Source organism: Hipposideros armiger, unplaced genomic scaffold (genome assembly GCF_001890085.2).
Source record: "Hipposideros armiger isolate ML-2016 unplaced genomic scaffold, ASM189008v1 scaffold_96, whole genome shotgun sequence".
Classification (NCBI taxonomy): Eukaryota; Metazoa; Chordata; class Mammalia; order Chiroptera; family Hipposideridae; genus Hipposideros; species Hipposideros armiger.
Window position 1 is genome coordinate 1,686,882 of NW_017731446.1, and position 21,549 is coordinate 1,708,430.

The window sequence follows — 21,549 nt, forward strand, 5'->3', positions numbered from 1 at the left end:
AAAAAAACACAAAACAAAACAAATATTCTAAATGCTTGCTCTGCACCAAGACTTGAGGACACAGTGGGAGATGTGAGATGCAGTTCTGCCCTCAAAGAGTTTGCCATCTGGGGTAAAGAAATGAGTAAAAGGGTGACTTCAATGCAGGGGTATAAGAGTTGTGGCAGGGAAAAACATAGGGGCCATGGCAGACCATAGGAGGCAGACCTGGCTTAGTTCTAGGAAGGCCTGCCAGGGAGGCAATGCCTGTACTGAGACCAGAGGAGGGGTGTTTCAAGTAGAGGGGATAGTACGTGCAAAGACCAGGAGCTGAAAGGGGAAGTGAGAGTGTGAGTGGGGTTTGGGTGCAGTGTGTATGTGTGTGTGAAGTTCACAGGATTGGAACATGATGACACTGGAGGGTCGGGCAGAGGACCCATCCTACAGGACCCTATAGGCTTTTCAAAGGACTTCGGTTTCATCCTGGGATGATGAGGAACCACTGAACAGTGCTAAGCAGGGGAGCAATGTGACCAGACACGTGTCTTAGAAAGTTCACTTTGTTGGGAGAACAAACTGGAGGTGGCAGAATGGGAAAAACCAGTGAGAAGGCCGTTCCCGTTGTTTAGGAGAGCAGGAGAGAGTCCAGGACTTGATGGTGGCCATGGGGACAGAGAAAGTGAATGGACTAGAGACAAACACAGAGGAAGTACTGATTGGCCCCAATGCCTGTAGGGTCTAGTCCAAACCCCCCTGGGGCCCTGGGGCCTTCCAGATCCAGTCCACCCTCTTCCCATACTTGCTTCCCCAGTTCTTTGTGGAGTCCCTGCTCCCACCTTATAGGGCTCTAGAGAACACAAACACATCCTTGTCTATCTAGACAGTTACCTAGGTGTGACCTTGGTCAAGTCACTTCATCTCCACGGACCTCAATTTCCCCCTGTGCAAAATGGGGATACAAATTCCTTCTTCACAAGGACAGACTGCCTTCTGTCCTGCTTTAGGGTTATCTGTTTCTGGGCCTTCCTTCTCCCCTGGGCTGAGTATTACTTATCTCTGCATCTCCAGCACCCAGCTCTGGGGAGGTGCTCAACAAATAACAACAGCCAATATTTACTGAACCCTCAAGCCATGCGAGCTATTGTCTGCTCAACACTTTACATTCTTTTTCCCATTTAATCCTCACAACAAGTCTATCATTTTGGCATTATTATTAATTCCATTTTGCCAATATGGGAATTGGACCCAGACAGATTAAGTAACTTATCCAAAGCCACCAAGATGGCAAGATTTGAGCTCAAGTCGGCCTGACTCCAATGTCCTAGTTCTTCTCATTGCCCCACACCAGTTCCTCGTTCTACACGTCGCCGACACAGGGGAGTGACTTGCTCAGGTCAAGGAGGGAGGCTGGAACCTAAATCTCCAGAATCCTGGCCAGGGATCTCTGCCCAACCTCAGACACCCTGCAGCAGCCTGGTGGAGAGGCCCGAGGGTGGGGACTGTCCCTCTGTCTCCGGAGCCCCAATAGTCTCCCAGACTCACAGGGCTCTCAGGACCCTTGGGTTTGACTGTAGTAGAAAAGGGGACCTCACATTCAGGGGCCTGGTCCCCTGGACCTTTTCCCCCTTCTCCAAACCCACTGCTGAGTTTTTTGGGTGATGTGGCATCTCCATCCTCTGGGCTGAACAATTAGTGGGTGGCCAGAATGTGCCCTTTGCAAGTGGTCAAACCACTGATGTTGCTGCCAAAAGTCAAATGAACTCGCTGGAATCCCATCTGGTCAAACACATACCAACCTCAACCATGACCCACCTATGTCACAAACACGTGTGGGCAAGCCATGATCAGTCCAGGGGACATAGCTTCACTTGGCCTGGTCAGTCACTAGAGGGTACTTTGGAACCCTGAATTCTCTGTGGGGCACACAAAGGCTTCTTAAACTGTATACAAACAGTACTAGCTATATAGAAAAAAATTATAAGTTTGACTTCATTTTAAAAGATGAATGTGGAAAAAGGGAATTTGTTCTAGATACTACTCCCACTCTTGTTACTTTTCTGTAAAATTGAAATTCTTTTTAAATAAAAGGTTAAAAGTTATTTAAAGGGCCGGCCGAGTGGCGCGTTGGTTAAGAGTTGGCTTGGGACGCCAACTCTGAGCAGCAGTGCCCCAGTTTGGATCCCACATTAGGGCCAGTGACGCTGCGCCCTCTACAGCTAAGATGGTGAACAATAGCTCAACCTGGAGCTGGGCTGCCGTGAGTCGCCGGCGACGGCGTAGACTGCAGTGGGGCTGCAGTGGGCTGCCATAAGCTACTGTGAGTGGCTGACAGCTGGCGTGGGCAGCCGGGAGCTGCAGTGAGCTGCTGTGAGCCACCGTCCAGTGGCCGGTGACCGATCTACCTCACCCGGGAAGAGCGCAATGATAATACCAACATGGGCCAGTGAAACAATGTCTTCCACAACTAGACTGAAGAGCAAAAGGACAGCAACTTGTCTGTTCCCCTCTCCCAATTCCCCAATTAAAAAAAAAAGTTATTTAAAAAGTGATTAAGATAAAAAGAATAAAATACTTAGGAATAAATTTAACAAAAGGAGCATAGACCCTGTACTCTGAAAATAATAAAACATCATTGAAAGAAATTGAAGAAGACCCTAGTAAATGGAAAGATGTTCACATCTTTCATATCTTTCACATGTTCACAACTTAGTATTAAGAAATCAACACTCCCCAACCTGATGTACAGATTCATCTCAAACCCTATCAAAACTCCCAGGTGCCTTTTTTACAGAAATTGACAAGCTGATCCTAAAATTCATATGGAGATACAAGAGACCCATACTAGCCAACCCAACCCTAAAAAAGAACAAAGCTTCTGATTTCAAAACTTACTTTAAGACTAGAGGAATCAAGACTGTGTGGTATTGGCATGAGGACAGGCATATAGATCAATGGAATAGAATTGAGAATCCAGAAATAAACCTTCACATTTATGGTCAAGCGATTTTTGACAAGGGTGCCAAGAAAATTCAATGGGCAAAAAATAGCCTTTCTAACAAATGGTGCTGAGGTATTTGGATATTCACATGCAAAATAATGCATTTGGACTCCTTTGGTATTTGTCCTTTGGTATATTGAGATATAAGTCCTTTGGTATGAGACTTATATCTCAACAAAGCTGTTTAAAAAATGAACAGGGAAGCCACAGACTGGAAGGGAAAATGTTCACAATACACATATCTGAAAATGGGCTCTTGTCCAGAATATATTTAAAGAACTCCTACAACTTCATACAAAAAAGAGACAACCCAATTTAAAAAAAAGCAAAATATTTTCAAATGAGAATTTCCAAATGGCTAATAAACAAAAGGAAAGATACCCAATTGCATTAATCATCAGGGAAATGCCAATTAAAATCAAAGTGAGAAACCACTACGCAATCGCCAGAATGGCCATGAGTTAAAAGACAGTGCCAATATGCTGGCGGCCTGAAGAGTAAGTGGTATTCCCATACATCGGAGTGGGAGTACGTATTGCTTCAACCTCTTTGTAAACCTATTTGGCAGTTTCTAATAAAGCCAAATCTATGACCCAACAACTTCACTCCAAGGTAAATAAATACTGAAGAGAAATGAGTGCCTACATTCCTTAAAAGATATGAATTACACAATCATTGCTGCTTTAAACAGGCATACCACGTTTTATTGCGCTCCACAGATGTTGCATTTTTTACAAATGGAAGGCAAAACCCTCCACCAGCCAAAAGATTATGGCATGCTTTATTACTCTACTCGCTTTATTGCGGAGCTGAATCTGCAGTATCTCTGAGGTCTGCCTGTAACAGCCCCAACTGGGAACCCAAATAGTCATTGACAGGAGGATAGATACACCAACTATGACATCTCCATACAAAAGTATACTGATATACATGAAAACATGGATGAATCTCACACATTATGTTGAGCTAAAGAAGTCAGACACAAAAGAATACATAATTCATGATTCCATTCATATAAGATTCAAGAACAGGCTAACCCAATTGAATGTGGTGAAAAGCAAAACAGTGGTAACCTCTGGGGGTGACTGACTAGGGAGGAGCAGAGGCATCTTCTAGATGATGGAAATGTTCTCCTAGCACACATTCAGAAGGTGCCAAAAAAATGTACATACATTTTAAGAAAGGAAAACTGTATTAACATTGTAACACTCAATATATACTGATCACAAAGGATGAATACAAGTCACGTTTGACTTCTGCAATTACAAGAGGTACTCAAAGTGGTTACTATCAGTGTCCAGACACTTTTTTTTTTTGAGATTTTATTGGGGAATTGGGGGAGGGGAACAGTGTTGGGAAATCGGGAAAGGTGGACAAGTTGCCGTCCTTTTGTTCTTCAGTCTAGTTGTAGAGGACGTTGCTTCACTGGCCCAAGTTGGTATTATCATTGTGCTCTTCCCGGGTGAGGCAGTCGCTCGCCGGCCATTGGATGGCCACTCACGGCAGCTCACGAAAGCTCATGCCAGCCCCACTGCAGCCTATGCAGTTGCCAACGAACTCACCGCAGCCCAGCTCCAGGTTGAGCTGTTGTTCACCATCTTAGCTGTAGAGGGCACAGCGTCACTGGCCCTCATGTGGGATCCGAACCGGGGCCCTGCTGCTCAGGGCTGGCGTCCCAAGCCAACTCTTAACCAATGTGCCAGTTGGCCGGCCCCAGACACTTCTGATTACGGTGAACTACTGCTTGAGCAACGTTGACCAAAGTGTCCACTTGTATACATTTTTTTTTGGCACCCCCAGTATATTAAAAAATTGAGCCTATCCTTAAGATTTGTCACTTAACTGTATATAAGTTACAAAACACCAGCCATTTAGGGTAAGGGAGGAGCAGAGACTTTCCAGAGTCACACAGCAATTTATTTCCTGAATGAAAGAGAGAAGAGGCACATGCTTGGGGTAGGAACCTCTTCTACTAAGATATGCCCAACAGCTACTGCATTCGTACCTCCAAAAATAGAGAGTTCACCCCATCCCCAACAGTTCAGGTAGAAAAAAGCACGTTTTCTCACACTGAACTAAACTGGCCTCTCTCTGATTCCCCCAAACATCTGCCCTGGGAGAGCACAGGGCCCTCCCTACTCAAGTAAAGCTTATTTCTTAATGTTACTGTCTATGGACAGGGGCTACAATGGTAAGTATGAGACAGTCACACTCCTTGCCCCTGAGAGACACAAAACCTTCCTGGCTCCACATCAACCATTTTGGGGCTTGGTCTGGGCTAAACTTTGGGTTCCCCAGCATCAGCCCCTCCCACCCAGCCTACTGGAGCAACCTTCCTTGGTTAAGTCCTCAGGGCTTCCAAATTCCTACGCCTCCACTGGCATACGGACATGGCATTCAGGCTCTCCCTGAAGACCAGCTCTCCAGCCACTATCTGTATACCCCTTGCTCCCAAGCCCTCCCCTCTGTGCACTTGCTCCTGATGCTCCTACCCTCTGGGAAGCTTGTTTCTACTTTCTGTCCACCAGTGTCCATATTAACATCCCCTCTTCCAGGAAGCCTTCCTTGACTTCATTCCTGCCGCTCCCACTGACTCCCCACTCCTTGGGCTCCTTACCACCTACCAGGACTGCTCCACGTCAGTTTGTCTCCTCCTCTTCTCAGGGCTCTGGAGTTAAACAGCCCTAGCCACACTTCTCACTGGGTGTGTGACCTTGGGGAAGTCAGTCACTCACCTTCTCTGAGATTCAGTTTTGAACCCACCCAACTATCTGAGAAATACTTATTGAGCACAAACTATGTATAATTAAATGAGATAATGTATATAAATTGCCAAGCACACTTAGGAGGGCAACACATGCTCACTGCCATCCCCACCTTCCTTTACAGCATCTGCTCCACTGGGCACTGACAATTGGGTTCTCGGAAAAGTCATGACGCATTTTTGCGATGAAAAACATAGAAAACTATGTCATGACTTTTCCGACAACCCAATATAATGAGGATCAAGAGCTGGCTGGATGAGGAAAGGTGGGACTGGGGCAGGGACACACTGATAGTACACTAGTTTACGTAAGTAAACTCATACATTACAGCAGAGTCCTGCTAGATCCTGCCTTGACCTGTCATGCCAGCACCGAGGTCACAGTGAAACTCCTACACAGTGATAAGATCAGGAGGGCTTCTGAGTGAATCTCCTCTTTCTCTGCGCAGCCTGAGAAGTCTGGCCTTGTCCTGGAGCTCTCCTGACACCCTTTTAAGTGGTTCCTACCACTGAGAAAGTGGGTGGTATGCGAGTGGGATGCATGCAGGGAGGATCGAAGCCTTCCATTGCCTGTGCCCTCCCCAAACCTCCCCCAAAGTTCCTTCGGCCCCTTTATGAAAATCTGCCGCACAGGCTCACACCCTCCAGGGCACCTCCTTCCTACCCAGGGTACCTGAGAGCCCTCTCCTGATTGTACATACTCCCTCGGAGAAATCCAGACCTCTCGAGAAGCTTCGGTTAACATGTCAACACTTGATCACTTCGTGCACATCTGGTGCCCGGCTGACCATTAGAATGTCCTTCCCTGAGCCCCTCACACTTAATAAGACCCGCACTAAACTCATCATCTCCCCCCAAGCCTAGCCTGAGCCCCTCCAGCACTTGCCGTCTTGGCGAGTCAGCAAGCCAGGAACCTGGGGTCAGCCTAGAGCCCTCCCTTCCTCCCCGGCACCCCACAGCCTATCGCTCACCAAGCACACAGCCAAAATCTGCCTGGAGCACTCCAGTCCATGTCACCTTTTGCTAGAATCACCCAGCAGCCTCTCCAAGGACCTTCAGGGGATCAAACCCCAACCTCAAACATGCCTCGAGGGGCTCTCTCTGTTCAGCCCTGCACCTTGCTGGCCTCAGCTCCTACAGTTCTTGCACTCACTCGCAGGGCTGCAGCCAGGCTGAATTTCTTGCGGTTCCCAATCACATCATTCTCTAACTGGCCTCCGGGCCTCTGCACATCCTGAACCCTTTACCAGACACAAGCCTTCCTCACTGCTTCCCTACCTGGCTAACTCCTCCCCATCCTTCAAATCTCAGCTTAGTTATTTTTCCTCCAGGAATCCTTCTCTGACCCCCAGAAACCTGGGGCAGGTGCCTCCCCTGAGGTAACCCCCCCACCCCCGGCCTCTGTGTGCCCCTCTCCACTGTACTAATACTGTTTCTTTCCATGCCCATTTGTCTCCCAGACTGTCAGTTCCTGGTGGGCAGGGACCTCAGCTTGTCATTCCTTCATAAGTCCCCCATACCCAGCACACAGGTGGTGCTCAGGAAATATTTTTGACTAAAGACATGCTAAAACTGCTGGAAGGACTGACCCTGCCATCACCCACTCATCAGATATTTATTGAGCACCAACGGTGTACCGGGCATCACAATCCACCGGGAATAGGACCTTCAAGCTTTTTGCCCTCAATGGGCTCTGAGTTCAGTGAGGGAGACAGACCATAAACACGCACCTAAAAACAGCCCCAAAATGCATGAAGCAGAGCAGACAGAGTTAAAGGGAGCAGTGGACAATTCAACAATCACAGCTGAAGACCTCAATATCCCACTCTCAGTAATGGATGGACGAGACAGAACATCAGCGAGGGTGCAGAAGACTCAAACACCACTATCAACCTGACTTAAGTGACATCTACAGAACAGCCACCCAACTAGAGCAGAAAACACATTCTTCAAGTACACGTGGAACATTCTCCAAGATATACTATATGCCAGGCCATAAACGAATCTCAATAAATTTAATGGGATTGAAACCACACAAAGTACAGTCTCCAACCATAGTGGAATTAGAAATCAGCAGAAGAAAATTTGAAAAATGCATAGGTATTTGGGAATTAAACAGCATAATTTGAAATAACCCATAGGTCAAAGAAAAAAAATCACAAGGGGAATGAGAAAATATTTGGAACCGAAGGAAAGTGAAACCACAACATAGCAAGTAAACAAATATATAAACTGGATAATTTTAGATAGTAAACGATGCAATGAAGAAAATGAAGCATGAGAGAGTGTAGGAGAGGTAGCATAGTGGCAGGTCTTTGCCCTCCTGCATCTGCACCCTTGCCACAGCCTCATCGCTGCGGAGAGCACATCCCTGTCCCTTGCCTTTGGGCCTGGCCATGGCACTTGCTCTGGCCAATGGGACATGGGAAGAGAAGCTGTGAGCTTGAATCTTAGAAGCCCTCTGGTGTTTCTACTTCCTCTTTTGCCATCAGCATGGGAAGAGCCTCCCCTGGGTAACTGCCCCTTCAGCCTGGGCCCCATAATGAACACATAAGAAGCAGTCACTGAGCTGAACCCAGCTTTAACCAACTGACTTCCAGTTGACCCAGTTTCCCTTGCAACTAGAAGTGCTCAATGAGATGGAGGTAGAAGTTGTCAAGTGGAATTCTTTTTCAGGTGCACTAACTCAGCGGGGAGCATAAGCTTTTTATTTTTCCCCCCTCTCTCCTCCTTCCTGCCTGGGACATGGATGTGATGGCTACAGCTGCAGCAGCCAGCCTGAATTCATGAGGAACCTTGGAAATGCATGCAGCAGATAAATGAAACCTTGCTCCCTGAGACTTTGTGGAGCTGCCAAGCTTGACCTGGATCTCCTCCTTCTGGACTTATTTCACATGAGAGAATCACCTCTAAAATATTTAAGCCATCATAATTGAGTTTTTATTACTAGCAGTCCAACACAATTTTTAACTGACACAGAATTATTAGGAAAGGTTTCTGTAGCAGACTGTATTTTCCAGGAAGGGCTATAACAGTATCTCCTATCTCACAAATGGGTGCTTGATACTCCTCCCACTGAATGGTGGAGACTATATCCTCTCCTCTTGAACTTGGGTGGAACTTTGTGACTGTTTTGACTAATGAGAGTATGGTGGAAGTGGTGGTACGTGACTTCCAAGGCTAGATCATAAAAATGCCACGCACTTCCTCCTGGCTCTCTCTTGGGACACTCACTCTTGGAACCAAGCCACCAATGCTGTGAGGAAGCCCAAACTTGCCCATGCAAAGACTCCATGGAGAGGCCGCAAGTAAGTATGCTGGCCAACAGCCCAGCTTAGGTCGCAGACAACAGTCAGCACCAACCAGCAGCCATGTGAGTTAAGGCATCTCGGGGTGATGATAGCCCCTGACACTAAGTCACCTCAAATCTTTAAGTCTTCTCCAGACCTCATGGAGCAGAGACACGCTCCACAGGTGAGTGAGTGAAAGCCTGGCTAGCTAAATAGATGAGAGATTGACCATATAGACAGATAGGCAGGTGGATGAATGTGTTTTTGACTGGGTTCCTGGAAGGATGGGGCAAGTCTTTAAACCAGAAGTCAGCAATTTTTTTTCTGTAAAGGGCCAGATAAATATTTTCGGCTTTGTGGACCACATAGGGTCTCAGTCATATATTCTTTCTTCTTTGCCTTTTTTCCACAAACGCTTAAACCATGTAAAATCCATTCTTAGTTAATAGGCTATACCAAACAGGATCTTGACCATTAGAATTTAATTTGGGATGAGCAGAATTTTGAGTAATCCCTGAGTTAGCTCTATTTACCATCTGATAAGCACAGAGTTGAATCCTAAACACAAGAGATCAGGGGCCATCCCCACCCCCTCTCAACAACAGCATAATGGAGTCAAGGATTTTTCTAGTTGGGGAGCTTTAGAATGCATAGTCGCCCCCGCCCCCATCACCGGGCAATGTTGGGATTTCAACAGCATTAAATCCCTAAGGAGAAACTGTGAGAGCCACCCTGCCATTAGCAATCGGAGATAGATCCAGGTCGGGGAGTGGCAGAGAATGCAACAAAGTCCATGGGTCTCCTTCTGACTAGAGTCCTTGACTAGGGCTTGGAGTCACATTGTGGCATTTCTGCCACTTTTCACCCAAGCACTGACGGACGTCATAAATGTAGTTCCCGACCACAATTTCCCGCAACTAGCGTATGAGTTGTGATTTTTATGGGCTCTTTTTTTTCCTCCTCAGGATATTATTATGGATTACCAGCAGCTTCAGCATCTTTCCAACTGGCAGGAAGCAGTGCAAACACAGATGGAAGTTTCCCAGTTAAAACCCTCTTAACAGAGTCATAAAACAAAAAATCCCAGCCCCTCTCTGTCATGCTGCCAGCTCAGAAGCGAGTGAGAGAAGAAAAAACAGGTGAGTCTTCCTGCCATTGCTAAACAGGTCTTTTAGGTGTGTGTGTGGGGAGGGGAGAAGCACTGGTACATTTCATACCTGAGAGCTTTGGGGTTTAATAATGCACACAAAGCTCTCTTCCTGAGGGCAAAAATGAGGGGCTAGGAGCACAGACCAGAGGAGTGCACTGTCCTACTCCCCGCGACCTGGGTGCCCCTGTTCACATTGGCAATGTGATGCCAGGGTGACATCACTGACAGGGACCTCAGCTGGAGTCAGCAAGAGACCTAGCTTGGTGCCAGGTGCTTTGCTGCCTCCAGAGAAGTCCCTGCCCAGAGGCACTTCAAAGGCAATTGGGAACGCAGGATTGACATATGACGACAGTGCACTGGGAGTCAGAAGAATGGGTGTTCATCCTGGCTCAGTCACTGTGTGACAGTGGCCAAGTCACTCCCTCTGGGCCTCCTTATCACCACCGACAAAATGTCCAGGGTGGGCATCCCCAGCTTGGACATTCTTGGAAAGACACGGCAAACAATACAAAGCAGTCTAGAATCAGATGCTAAGCTATGAGGAGACTGCAAAAGGTTTAGAAAGCTCAGAGGAGCAGGGAGCTATTACAAGGGCCTTGGGTAGCTGAGCCCACCATGTCCCCTCCCTTCCCATGTCTTTGCTGTACTCTATTCCCTCACCCCTCACATCACTTCCTCAGGGAAGCCTGCCTAGATTTCCCCAGGTTGTCAGGCACTCCCTCTGTGCTCTGAATAATTATTCATTTGCTCATTTGTCTCCTTCACTGGCCAGATTCCTCCTGGGGAAGGGCCCAATCTGATCTGTCTTTCCATTCCCCAGCTCTTGTCACACAGCAAGTATTAAAAAAAAATGTCTGTTGAACTGAATCGAACCGACTACAAAGGGAGACTTTCCAGGCAGTCTTGTGGGTTGTGAAGGGTGACAGTGTCTGGTATCTGGGCATTCCCCAGTCTGGCCTCCTTTTCTCTCAAAGTCCAGAGGATTCCCTCACCACTAAGTCAGGCATTATGGACTCAATGCTAAGATGACTGAGAACGCCTCGTGATACCCCAACTGCTCTGTCACTGTTTAAACATATCACCCTCTCCATATGGACCTAGACGTATAACACACACACACACACACACACACACACACACACATACACACACACACACGCATGCGCGCGCGCTTGTACACAGCAATGACCCAGAGCTACATCGGCCCTCCTTCTGCCTTCCTCAACAAGAGGAAACTGCAGCACATCCTCCATGCACCCCCAACACCAGGGCAGAGAGACAAACCCACAGAAAGCATGGCTATCTGCCCCTGGAGCACATGAATCAGGAGACAGACGTCCCTGAAAAGCCTGGGAGGACACCCGCTTGCTGCCAAGCCTCTGTTCACGGAAACCACCTCTGTCTCCTCATGGCTTTTCTGCCTCTCATAGCACAGCCTTGTAAAAGGGCAATTAGTTTTAGGCAATTCGAATGATTAACTCACCAGATGTAAGTGCTGGAGCATCTCCACATATCTGTAGAGGGAAAGGGGGTTGAGTTCGCGTTAATTCCCATCCTGTATAAGCCAAGGAGAGGGCGATGCTCTGTTACTAAGCAGCTGCTTGGGGACTCACGCTTTCTCTGAAGACAGCAGTTCCTGTGCGATGACTTGGGCTCTGGACTGTCCTTCCACCTGTGAATGGAAACAGAGCCATCAGGAGGGGCAGCACCAATGGGGACAACAGAGGGAGACCCCGGCTCCACAAGCATCAGGGTCACAGGACGTCCAAGCTGCTGGAGGTCAACCCCACGAACTTCTCAGGCCATTCCCTGCCACTCACCACCTGTGTGATCTTCAACTTCACTGCACCGCCGTTTCCTCATCTGTAAATACGGGTATTAAGTGCATCTAACTCTGAAGGTTGTTGAGCTAACACTCAACACAGTGCCTAACATATAGTGAGTGCTCAGTAAGTGGCCGCTGTCATGACTGTGACCTTTGCCTCCACCCACAGCCCTAGCAATCGTGAACAACTTGTAATTCTCCAGGAGCTCTCCTACCTCTTCTTTTGCAGATGCTGTGTCCTTTCCCTTTCTCTGCCTGGCTAACTCTGCCTGGCTAACTTAAATCCTTTAAGGCTTAGCCCATGGCATCTATCACCTTCTCATGGAGCCTTTCCTGATGCCCTCCTTGAACTGGCTGGGTTAGGTATCCTTCCTGGGCATCCTCCTGTCAGGGCTCCCCTGGAGGGCAGGGACCATCAATTTCACCTCTGCATGACCAATGCCTGACATATAGTAGGTTGCCTTTTGTTGACTGAAAGAAATAGTGAATGAGTGAGAGAATCATTCCGCTTTGGAAGTACTAAGGCTCTTGCTGACCTCAGAAGGTGAGCTGTATAACCTATCTGAGCACCAACTTCGGTAACATTTGGGACTGAGATTATGTCTATAAACAGGAAGGATGGGCGGGGGCCGAGGCAGATGCCTGGGCCTTCTGCCACAAGCAGGCCCCTCCTCTGTGGCCCCAAACCTGCCGGCTGACAAACATGGCTGGTGGAAGAGAAAAGACACCATGGGGTAGCCTGAGAGAGCAGGTGGCCGATGCTGGGGATATGCAGGCATGCCGGGGCAGGGTGCCCCCCGGGGGAGCAGAGGGCACTCAGGGGCAACGCCTGGCTTCTCGTTCCAGCTCAACCACTGCCTCCTGGTGCAACCCTGCACAAGTCGCTTTCTGAGGTCAAGCCTCAGTTTCCCCATGTGTGGACAAAGTGACCTTGAAATGTGCTTCCTGTGTGTTACTAAACTTGAGGAGTCACTGGTCAAGTAAACGATCTACTCTAGCGACGGGAAACTCATTACAGGATGAAGGAGCAACTGCAGTGTGGCAGTCATGAGCATGGACTGCGGAATCAGGCAGTTTGGGCTCAAATCCGGCCTCTGCCTCTTTTACTAGTTGAACAAGTCATTTAACCACTCTATGCCTCAATTTTATTATTTGTAAAACGGGTACAAGACTATACTGGTACCTAATACACATGCATATTGTAAGGATTAAATGAGTATTGATATATATACATATAAGAGCATATGTGTATATAGAGAGAAATCTATAGATCTATGAATTTATATATAGCAATAAATCTATCTATATAAATACCTATCTAGAACGCTATCATCTCTCTCTCTCTCTCTCTCTCTACATATCTATCTTGCACTTGGAACAGTGCCTGGCACCAGTAAGCACTACAGAAGTAATGGCTGTCATTATCCTTGTTATTTTTGTTACTGAGGTAGTGCCAGGAACAGAACCAAGTACCCAGGGATGGAAAAGAAAAATAATTTGGTCAAGTAGGGGAAAGGCCTCAATTGCAAAATGAAGGCTGAGCCACTCCTCTGAGAGTAGCGGCTGAGGCAGTGGAAAGCAAACGGGCTCTGGAATCAAGCACATCCAAGTTCAAATCCTGGATGTGTTAATCGTATGATGGTTGGCAAAGCATTACCTCTGAGCCTGTTTTCTCATCTGAAATATGGTGGAGAATAATCAACCCGACCTCATACGCTGGTCTTTTGGATGATGTGTTCCTGACTCAGGGCCTTTTACTCTCTGTTCCCTGGGCTTGTGATGTTCTTCCCCAGATCTTCTCATTCTTACTTTCTGACTTTTGCAGGTCTTTGCTCAAAAGTTGCATCCCAGCCTTAGTGTGGCCAGCCACAACTAAAGAACACCCAAAGTCATTCTCTATCCACAGCGATTCTCAACTTTGGCATTACTGACATTTTGGGCCAGACAGCTTTTCATGCAGGGGCTGTCCTATGTATTACAATACTGTTAACAGCATCCATGGCTTCTAGCCATTGGATGACAGTAGCAGCCCCCTTAGCAGCCCATAGTTTTCAGTTGTGACAACTAAAAATGTCTCTAGACTTTGGCAAATGTCCTCTGGGGCAATATCTCACATCCAGTTGACAGCCACCGCTGTAGCCCTTCATCTTGCTGTATAGCAGTCACACTACTTAACATTGTCCTTGCACACAGATGTTCAATAAATGTTTGAACAAACTGATGAAATGAGGTACAGTCCCTGGCACATAGTAGGTGCTCAATAAATGAGTCTGTGTCCCAGTGGGTCCATATCTGAGTTTTCTGGCTAAGAAGCACAGTGTTTTCTGGATACTTCAGTTTCTCTGAGGCCACCCTAACAGTGCAGACGCTGGGCCCATGGTTAGTCTCCCTCCTGCTCTCACTGCAGCCTCTGTGGTGGGCTGTCAAGCACCCATGGAGCAGGAGGGAACATTGTGAGGCCTGCAGAGGCCTCCAGTCTCACCTGGCCTCCCGCCCTCCCACTGGCGCCAGATTGTGACTCACCGTCTGCCTTCTGCATCTTCAGGGCTAGCGTGGGGCTCTGTAGACAAGAGCAGCTCACGCTTCCCAAATCAGGGGCTCCTTCCGAGTCCCACATGTGAAAGGCTTTGTAAACAAAACCTTGCAATGGAAAATGTATTCTGCCAGGACAGACCTTGACAGTTAAGAAAACCCTGGGGTCAAGCTTCCATGAAGAGAGTTACTCTGGAGAGAAAGTGCAGGAGATCTGAAGCTCAAGCTCCTCCCCTACAAAATGAGGACAAGAGTCAAGGTGACCTCCAATCTTCCAGGGGCCTGTGATTTAATTCTCACTGGTTATCCAACGTGATGCTGCGAAGGCGTGACTTAAACCCTGGGCTCCACCCTTTCCTATACTGATGCCCTTGGACAAGTTATTTCTCTTCTCTGAGCCCCACTTGCAAAACTTGGATGATGATGATGATGATGATGATGATGATGATGATGATGATAATAATAATAATAATAATAATACCTACTTAACAATATAATAGCTAGCATTTATTGAACACTTATAATGTCCTAAGTATGGCTCTAAGGTTGTTGGGTTTTTTAAAATATTTTTATTGGGGAATTGGGGGTAAATATTTTTATTGGGGAATTGGGGGAAGGGGAACAGACAAGTTGCTGTCTTTTTGTTCTTCAGTCTAGTTGTGGAGGACATTGCTTCTCTGGCCCAAGTTGGCACCATCATTGCGCTCTTCCTGGGCGAGGCAGATCAGTCGCCGGCTTCTGGACGGCCGCTCACGGTGGCTTGAGGGCCGCTCACGCTGGCTGCTGGCTACACATCGTAGCCCATGGCAACCCACTGCAGTAGGGGCTGCAGCCTACACCTCACCAGAGACTCAGGGAAGCCCAGCTCCAGGTTGAGCTGTTGTTCAGCATCTTAGCTGTAAAGGGCAGCGTCACTGGCCTTAATATGTGGGATCCGAATCGGGGCCCTCTGGCGTCCCAAGCCAGCTTTTAACCAACGTGCCACTCGGCCGGCCCAAGCTCTAAGGTTTTTATGCATATTATCTCACTGAATCTTCTGCAAAATCTACGAGGTAGGTACTCATTATCTCCATTTTACAGATAAGGAAACTGAAGCACAAATAAGTCCTACTCTTTGCCCAAAGTCACTGCTAGTAATTGGCAGAGCCAAAATTCAAACCCAGGCAGTTGGGCTCTTAGCAGTGTGCCTGGCACATAGTAAGTACTCAGTAAATGGCATCTCTGCTCATTGTAGATGGCAGCTTTTTCAAATTGGGAAGCACCTATTCTTCACCTGCACTGTAATGCCGGCAGCAAGAGTGTAGCACTCCAGGAGGGGCGTGGGCTAGTCCTCTGGTCTCAGCCCTTCTGACTCATACCCTCAGAGTAGTGCCCACCATGGTACATGGGAAAGAACTATATTGGAAGTCAGGACACCTGGGTCCACGTCCCAGCCAGTCCACGAAGGCTATGTGACCAAGGGCAAGCCCTTCTCAGATGCCTCAGTTTTCTCATCTGGAAGATGGGGTCAATATTCCCACCCTGCAAGAACTAGATGATGAGATGATGGATGGGAGTGATTACGCAGTGCCCAAACTTTTGGAGTTGTCATCATTACCATTGTTACAATCTCGAGCTGTGGGACAGAGCTGTGGTAGGGTCGGGGCACGGGCCACTTTGCACGTCCCATCCAGCCCCTCCTGCCAGACGGGCAGTCTCTGGGTGGGACACATGGGCCGTCCTGCTTTAGTGACTGCAGATGATAGATGTGTCTTCACCAGCCAGACAAGAGGGAGGCCTGGCAGGCCATGTGCCCCAGGCTCTCCTCAGAAGCTGCTTATGGGCGTTGCCCAACTGGGCTATTTAATATAGATGTTTGTTTAACCAGGAAATGAACTCCTAGGTTGACGGCAGTGTCCAGGGACAGACTTCTGGGAACAAGGTTCCTCCCAGGAGCATGGGGGCTGGGGTGCCAGGGCTGTACTCTCGCTATCGCCGTTCTCAGTCTGACGCTGTGGGTGTTACATCAGGCGGCTGCTGGCCCCTCTGCCCGAGGCAGAGCTTATCACCGCTGTTCCCCAGGGCCGCCCAGTCCTGTACTTCCTCCCCAGGCTCCAGGCAAACTAGCCAGCTCATCGCTGGCTATTCTGGGACCAGGTCAGGTCGGGAGGGACAGTCCTCCTTCAGGGACCCTCGAGGTTAAAGAGTGGGTCACAGAAAGAGTTCAGAGTCCTGGTCCCCTGTCTCCGTGCCTCAGTTTGTCGAGCTATAAAATGGGGGTACTTAGCCTCCTTTTAGAATAGCAGCTCCCCAAGTGTGATGCCAGAACCTCTGGGGTTCCGCCTCCTTTTTCCAACTATGTATCTGTGTGAGCCTGGATTTTCATGGAAGTCGACCTAAACAACAGAAGCAGCTAGGAGAATCCAGCTGTCCTCTATTAAGCCAGACATTAACGATATTTGCAAGAAATACAAAACCAATGTCACTCTTCTCACTAATTTTTTGGAAAACATAGTTATTTTTCTTTAAAAATGCTATTTGCGTTAACATGTAATGGATTTCTTATTGTTATTCTAAAATGAATTAAAAGACAGGTGTTCTAAATTTTTCTCTGTTTGACTTTCTCATGTGATAAACACTGATAGATGTTTAGAAACAAAAATTCATAGAAACAAAAACTCTGAGGTCCTCAGTCGTTTTTAAGAGGGCAGAGGGGTCTGAGACCAAAAGGTTTTGAGAGCCGCTGGTTTAGAGGCCATCACAAAAGATCGTATAGAACGATGCAGGGAAAAGCTCTTTACTCTCAGTGAAGAGCGATGGAGAAGTGAAACAGCACTGGCACTGTATTATAGTAACAATAATTATTGTGAGAAGCAGGGCATTGAACCCCAGGCTTTATGGCCAGGCCCTCAGGATGGCCCCAAGCATGTCCAGGGGCCACACAACCTTTCTCCTCAATGTCCTATCCTGCAGCAGCAGAAGAAACCAAAGCTCCTAGTTTGTCACTTCTCTCCCAGGTGGCAGGCTCCTGGGTTTACACCTGCTCTGCCTTTCAGCAGCCGCCTCTTCCTTTTCACCCTCATCTCTGCCAGCTCATTGCCAGGCCCCACCTCCTGACTGTCTTGGTGCCTGGCTCAGTTTGCCCCTCCCCAGTTCACGGCTGTCCCCTCTACCTGTGGTCAGCTGGGACCCCCAATCTTCAGGCTATACCCCTCAGCCTCTCGCCTCCTTGAGACCTCCTCCTCAGACAAGTTTCGCCTACATCTACATCACTCTATCCACCCTGGTCCTTGTCCCCACTCAGAGCTGCCCTGTCTTTGAAGTGCTGGGCTTTCTAGTCCCCATCTTGGATCTAAACTCCCTAGCATGCCCCATCCTCAGCTGAACTTGTCTCTTAGCTCATTGAGTGTTCCAGTCTTTCACTCACTCCAATCCATCCTCTGCCATAGTGGCTGCCTTCAGCTGTCACTTGCAGCCCTGAGTGGCTTCCACGGCTCTCAGCACTTACAGGAAAAACCTGTCATCTAGCATGATGCTGAGAGTTTTGGGGTCAGAAGACCTGGTCTCAAATCCTGGGCTCTTGCCCTTTCTCTACCTATGCTGTTGGACAAGTTATTTCTCTTCTCTGAGCCCCCATCTGTAAAACAGGGATAATAATGATATCGCTTAATAATGTAATAGCTAGCATTGACTTAGTATGTGCTTAAGTATGGCTCTAAGCTTTTTACATGTTATTATCTCACTGAATCCTCCCAACCTGTATGAAATAGGTACTATTATTAGCTCCATTTTACAGATGAGGACCCTGAGGCACAAACAAGTCCTACTCTATGTGACTTAGCCTAAGGACCCCTTCCAGGCACCTTCTCCTGCATTCCTGCATGCCCCGGGGAACTCCATTTCATTCTGCAGTTCACCCTATTTTCCCACCTCCAGGCCTGTTTTGCTCATGCGAGCCTCTGTGCACAGGATCCCCTACAGTCTCAGTAAGTGTCTCTAGGTCACACATTAAACCTACAGTGACTGTGATTGTAACTGGCAAGCTCTCACTGTTTGACAGCAGGAAAGGCCAGTAAGTGGCTCATATGAGATAGTCTTCCTGTCCTGACCATCTCACTTCCATTGGAGAAAAGGACCAGCTGTGACCTCAAGAAGCCAGTCAGTGGCTGGATTCCATGCCTTTGTGCTGTCCACTTTGCCTCCTGTATACCCGCCTTCTCCGTTCCACTTAACTATGTCCTACTCTCCTTGAAGGAGTACTCAGGCCTCACCTCCTTCTGGAAGCCTCCCTGATTGCCCTGACCCTTAAGCCTTGGACCCTTACACCGCTCAGGGCTTAGCTCACACAGCTGAGCATGCTGGGGTGGCCCCACAACTTTTCCATATTACTGGCTGCCTTTGTTTGGTTTTCATTGTGAGATGTAACATTCAGAAAAGCGCATAAAACATAAATGTAAAGTTAGAGATTATCATGTGAGCAGCTTTTTCATTTGACAACTCAGCTGTAAGTTCCCCATGGTCAGGGACCCCATAGTTTATTTTCTGGCACCTCTGCGAGCCAAGGGCACTGGGAGTGCTTGATTACAGACTGGATGGCTGATATATACAGACCAGAGCGCCAACTTCCACGAGCGTATGAATCACTGGGGATCTTCCCACATGCAGATCCTGGTTGGGCAGGTCTGGGGTGGGGCCTGGGGTGTTGCTGGTCCACACAGTGAACCCTGAGCAGCAGAGCTACATACAAACAGTGTCTGACCACCACGATGTCAAGGACAGAGAGAAGGTGAGGATGACTTTGAGGCTCAAATCCCACACAACTGGGACAAGGGGCATGTCTGAGACTTGGCAGAGAGGAAAATCAGCCACAAAACAAGCTCTCTTAGGACCAGGGCATCCCTACTGTCCCCACACCCAGCCGATGGGCTCCTGACAGCCCCCAAGCCTTCCAGGGCCCTGAACAAGGGGTGTGAGACATAAGGGTACCCAGGACACCTCCCGGACCTCTGAATCCTTATTCTCTCCCATCCCTTATGCTGTGAGAGTCTGTGTCTCTCATCTTCCTCCGCTCACACTGCCTTGAAGCATCTCTTTGTGTTACTCTACTGAATGTTACCCCCTCTGCATGGTTATTGGGCAGCCAGTGATCAGGGTCGGCGCCCAGCTCAGCCCCTCACCATGCCAAGTCAATTATACAGGACCAAACAAGTGTTTTCATTTTATTACACTGTCATGCATCTAAGTTTGTTTTCCTTACTTAAAGGCAGGAGCTGGGTCTAACGTATGCATTTCTTTATTAGTTGATTCAAAGACATTTACTGAATACTACATTATGTGCCAGGCAGTAAGGACACAACTGTGAATAGGACAAGCATGGTCCCTGCCCTCCCGGGAGCTATTCTGACAGGGAAAGGCAAACAGTATGCGAGTAAGCAGAAAAATAAAGAATATAATCAAAGCTTGAGATAAGTTTGAAGAAGGAAATAAACAGGAATGCCACAGCTAAACACAGCCAGTGAGCAGGGGAGGCCTTTTGAGGAGGTGACATTTAACTTGAGACCTGTAGCCAGCTGTGCAAAAGGCAGGAAGTGTTTCAAGTGGAGGAAACTGCCAGTGCAAAGGCCCTGGGGGTGGGTTTAATGCACAGACAGAACTCGTTTTTGTATCCTTCATGATGTCTGGCCAAAGGCTTAGGCATTTGTTGAATTTCATTTGATCCATGATTAAGAAAACATGGCAATAGTCTTTCAAATCTGGTGCCAACAACCAGAACAGCAAACACAAGAGGAGAAGCAGGCCATGGGTGGGGTGGGAAGATGATGAGTTCACCTCGGGATGGGCTGAATCTGAGGTGTCTGCAGGGCTTCCAAGAAGGGCCCAAAAGGGCAGCTGGAAGCTGACTGTGGGGCTGCAGAGACTTCGGGTCAGGCCGGAAGGTCAGCTCTGGAAATGCCATCTGAGTAGGGCTTGCCACTGGTCTGGAACGGGCTGACTGAGCAATGGACACAAAATGAGAGGCAGGGCTGGACGAGTTTATGCCTTGGGGAATAAATGCCTGATGTGGAGGCATAGGCAGAATAGGATGTTGGAGGAGTAGGGAGAAAACCAGGAAAGGACGAAGCCTGAGAAGGCAAAGGAAGAGGGGAGACCACCAAGCTGGGGCCCAAGGTCTGGGGTCTGAGATGGGCAGTGTGGAGAGGACCTGGCTCATGGAGGTCGGGGAGGGTGGTACAGGGTGAATGACGGCAGTGAGGGAGGTGGAAGCCTGGGGGGAAGACTTGAATATGTTTCTGGGCTGAGGGAAGTCCTACAGAACTTCTCCTGCTCACCTCCTCCTTTGCTCCAGCCACACTGACCCTCTAGTCTTCCAGTTCACGAAGGTCATTCCCAGTAGCCCACCTTTGCACTGCTGTTCTCTGTCGGGGACGCTCTGCCCCTAGATCCTCCCATTGCTTTCTCCCTCACACTATTCAGCTCCCTGCCTAAAGGTTTCCTCCTCATCAAATAGGCATTCCCTTAGAAACTGGAGCCCTCATGCACTGCAGGTAGGAATGTAAAATGGTGTAACTGCTGCGGAAGTAGGTATGGCGGTTCCTCAAAACATTAAACATAGAATTACCATATGGTCCAGCAATTCCACGTCTGGGTGTGTACCAAAAGAACTGAAAGCAGGGTCTCGAAGAGATATCTGTACACACATGTTCATAGCAGCATTAGTCACATAGCCAAAAGGTAGAAGCAACCCAAGCATCCATTGATGGATGAGTTGATAAGTGGAATGTGGTCTATACATAATAATGGACTATAATTCAGCCTTGGAAAGGAAAAAAAATCCTGACATGCTATAATATGGATGAACCTTGAGGACACTATGGTAAATGAAATAAGCTAGTCACAAAGAATACATACTGTGTGATTCCAATTTTATGAGGTCCCTAGAGCAGCTGAACAGAAAGTAGGATGGTGGTTGCCAGGGGCTGGGGGAGGGGGAGTGGGGAGTTAGTGTTTAATGGGGACAGAGTTTGAGTTTGG

At 48.1% G+C, this 21,549-nt stretch overlaps 1 protein-coding gene across 2 annotated transcripts in view; it reads right to left on the reverse strand.

The window, feature by feature from the left end:
• The window catches only part of FGD5 (FYVE, RhoGEF and PH domain containing 5), a 126,882-nt gene that overhangs the window by 43,443 nt on the left and 61,890 nt on the right, over window positions 1–21,549 (reverse strand). For both annotated transcript variants that reach the window (XM_019646052.1, XM_019646051.1), the window contains exons 4-5: window positions 11,795–11,853; window positions 11,665–11,695 (exon numbers count right to left, since the gene is read on the reverse strand). In XM_019646052.1, coding sequence (XP_019501597.1) covers window positions 11,665–11,695; window positions 11,795–11,853 — 90 coding nt within the window. The remainder of the gene's footprint in view (window positions 1–11,664; window positions 11,696–11,794; window positions 11,854–21,549) is intronic.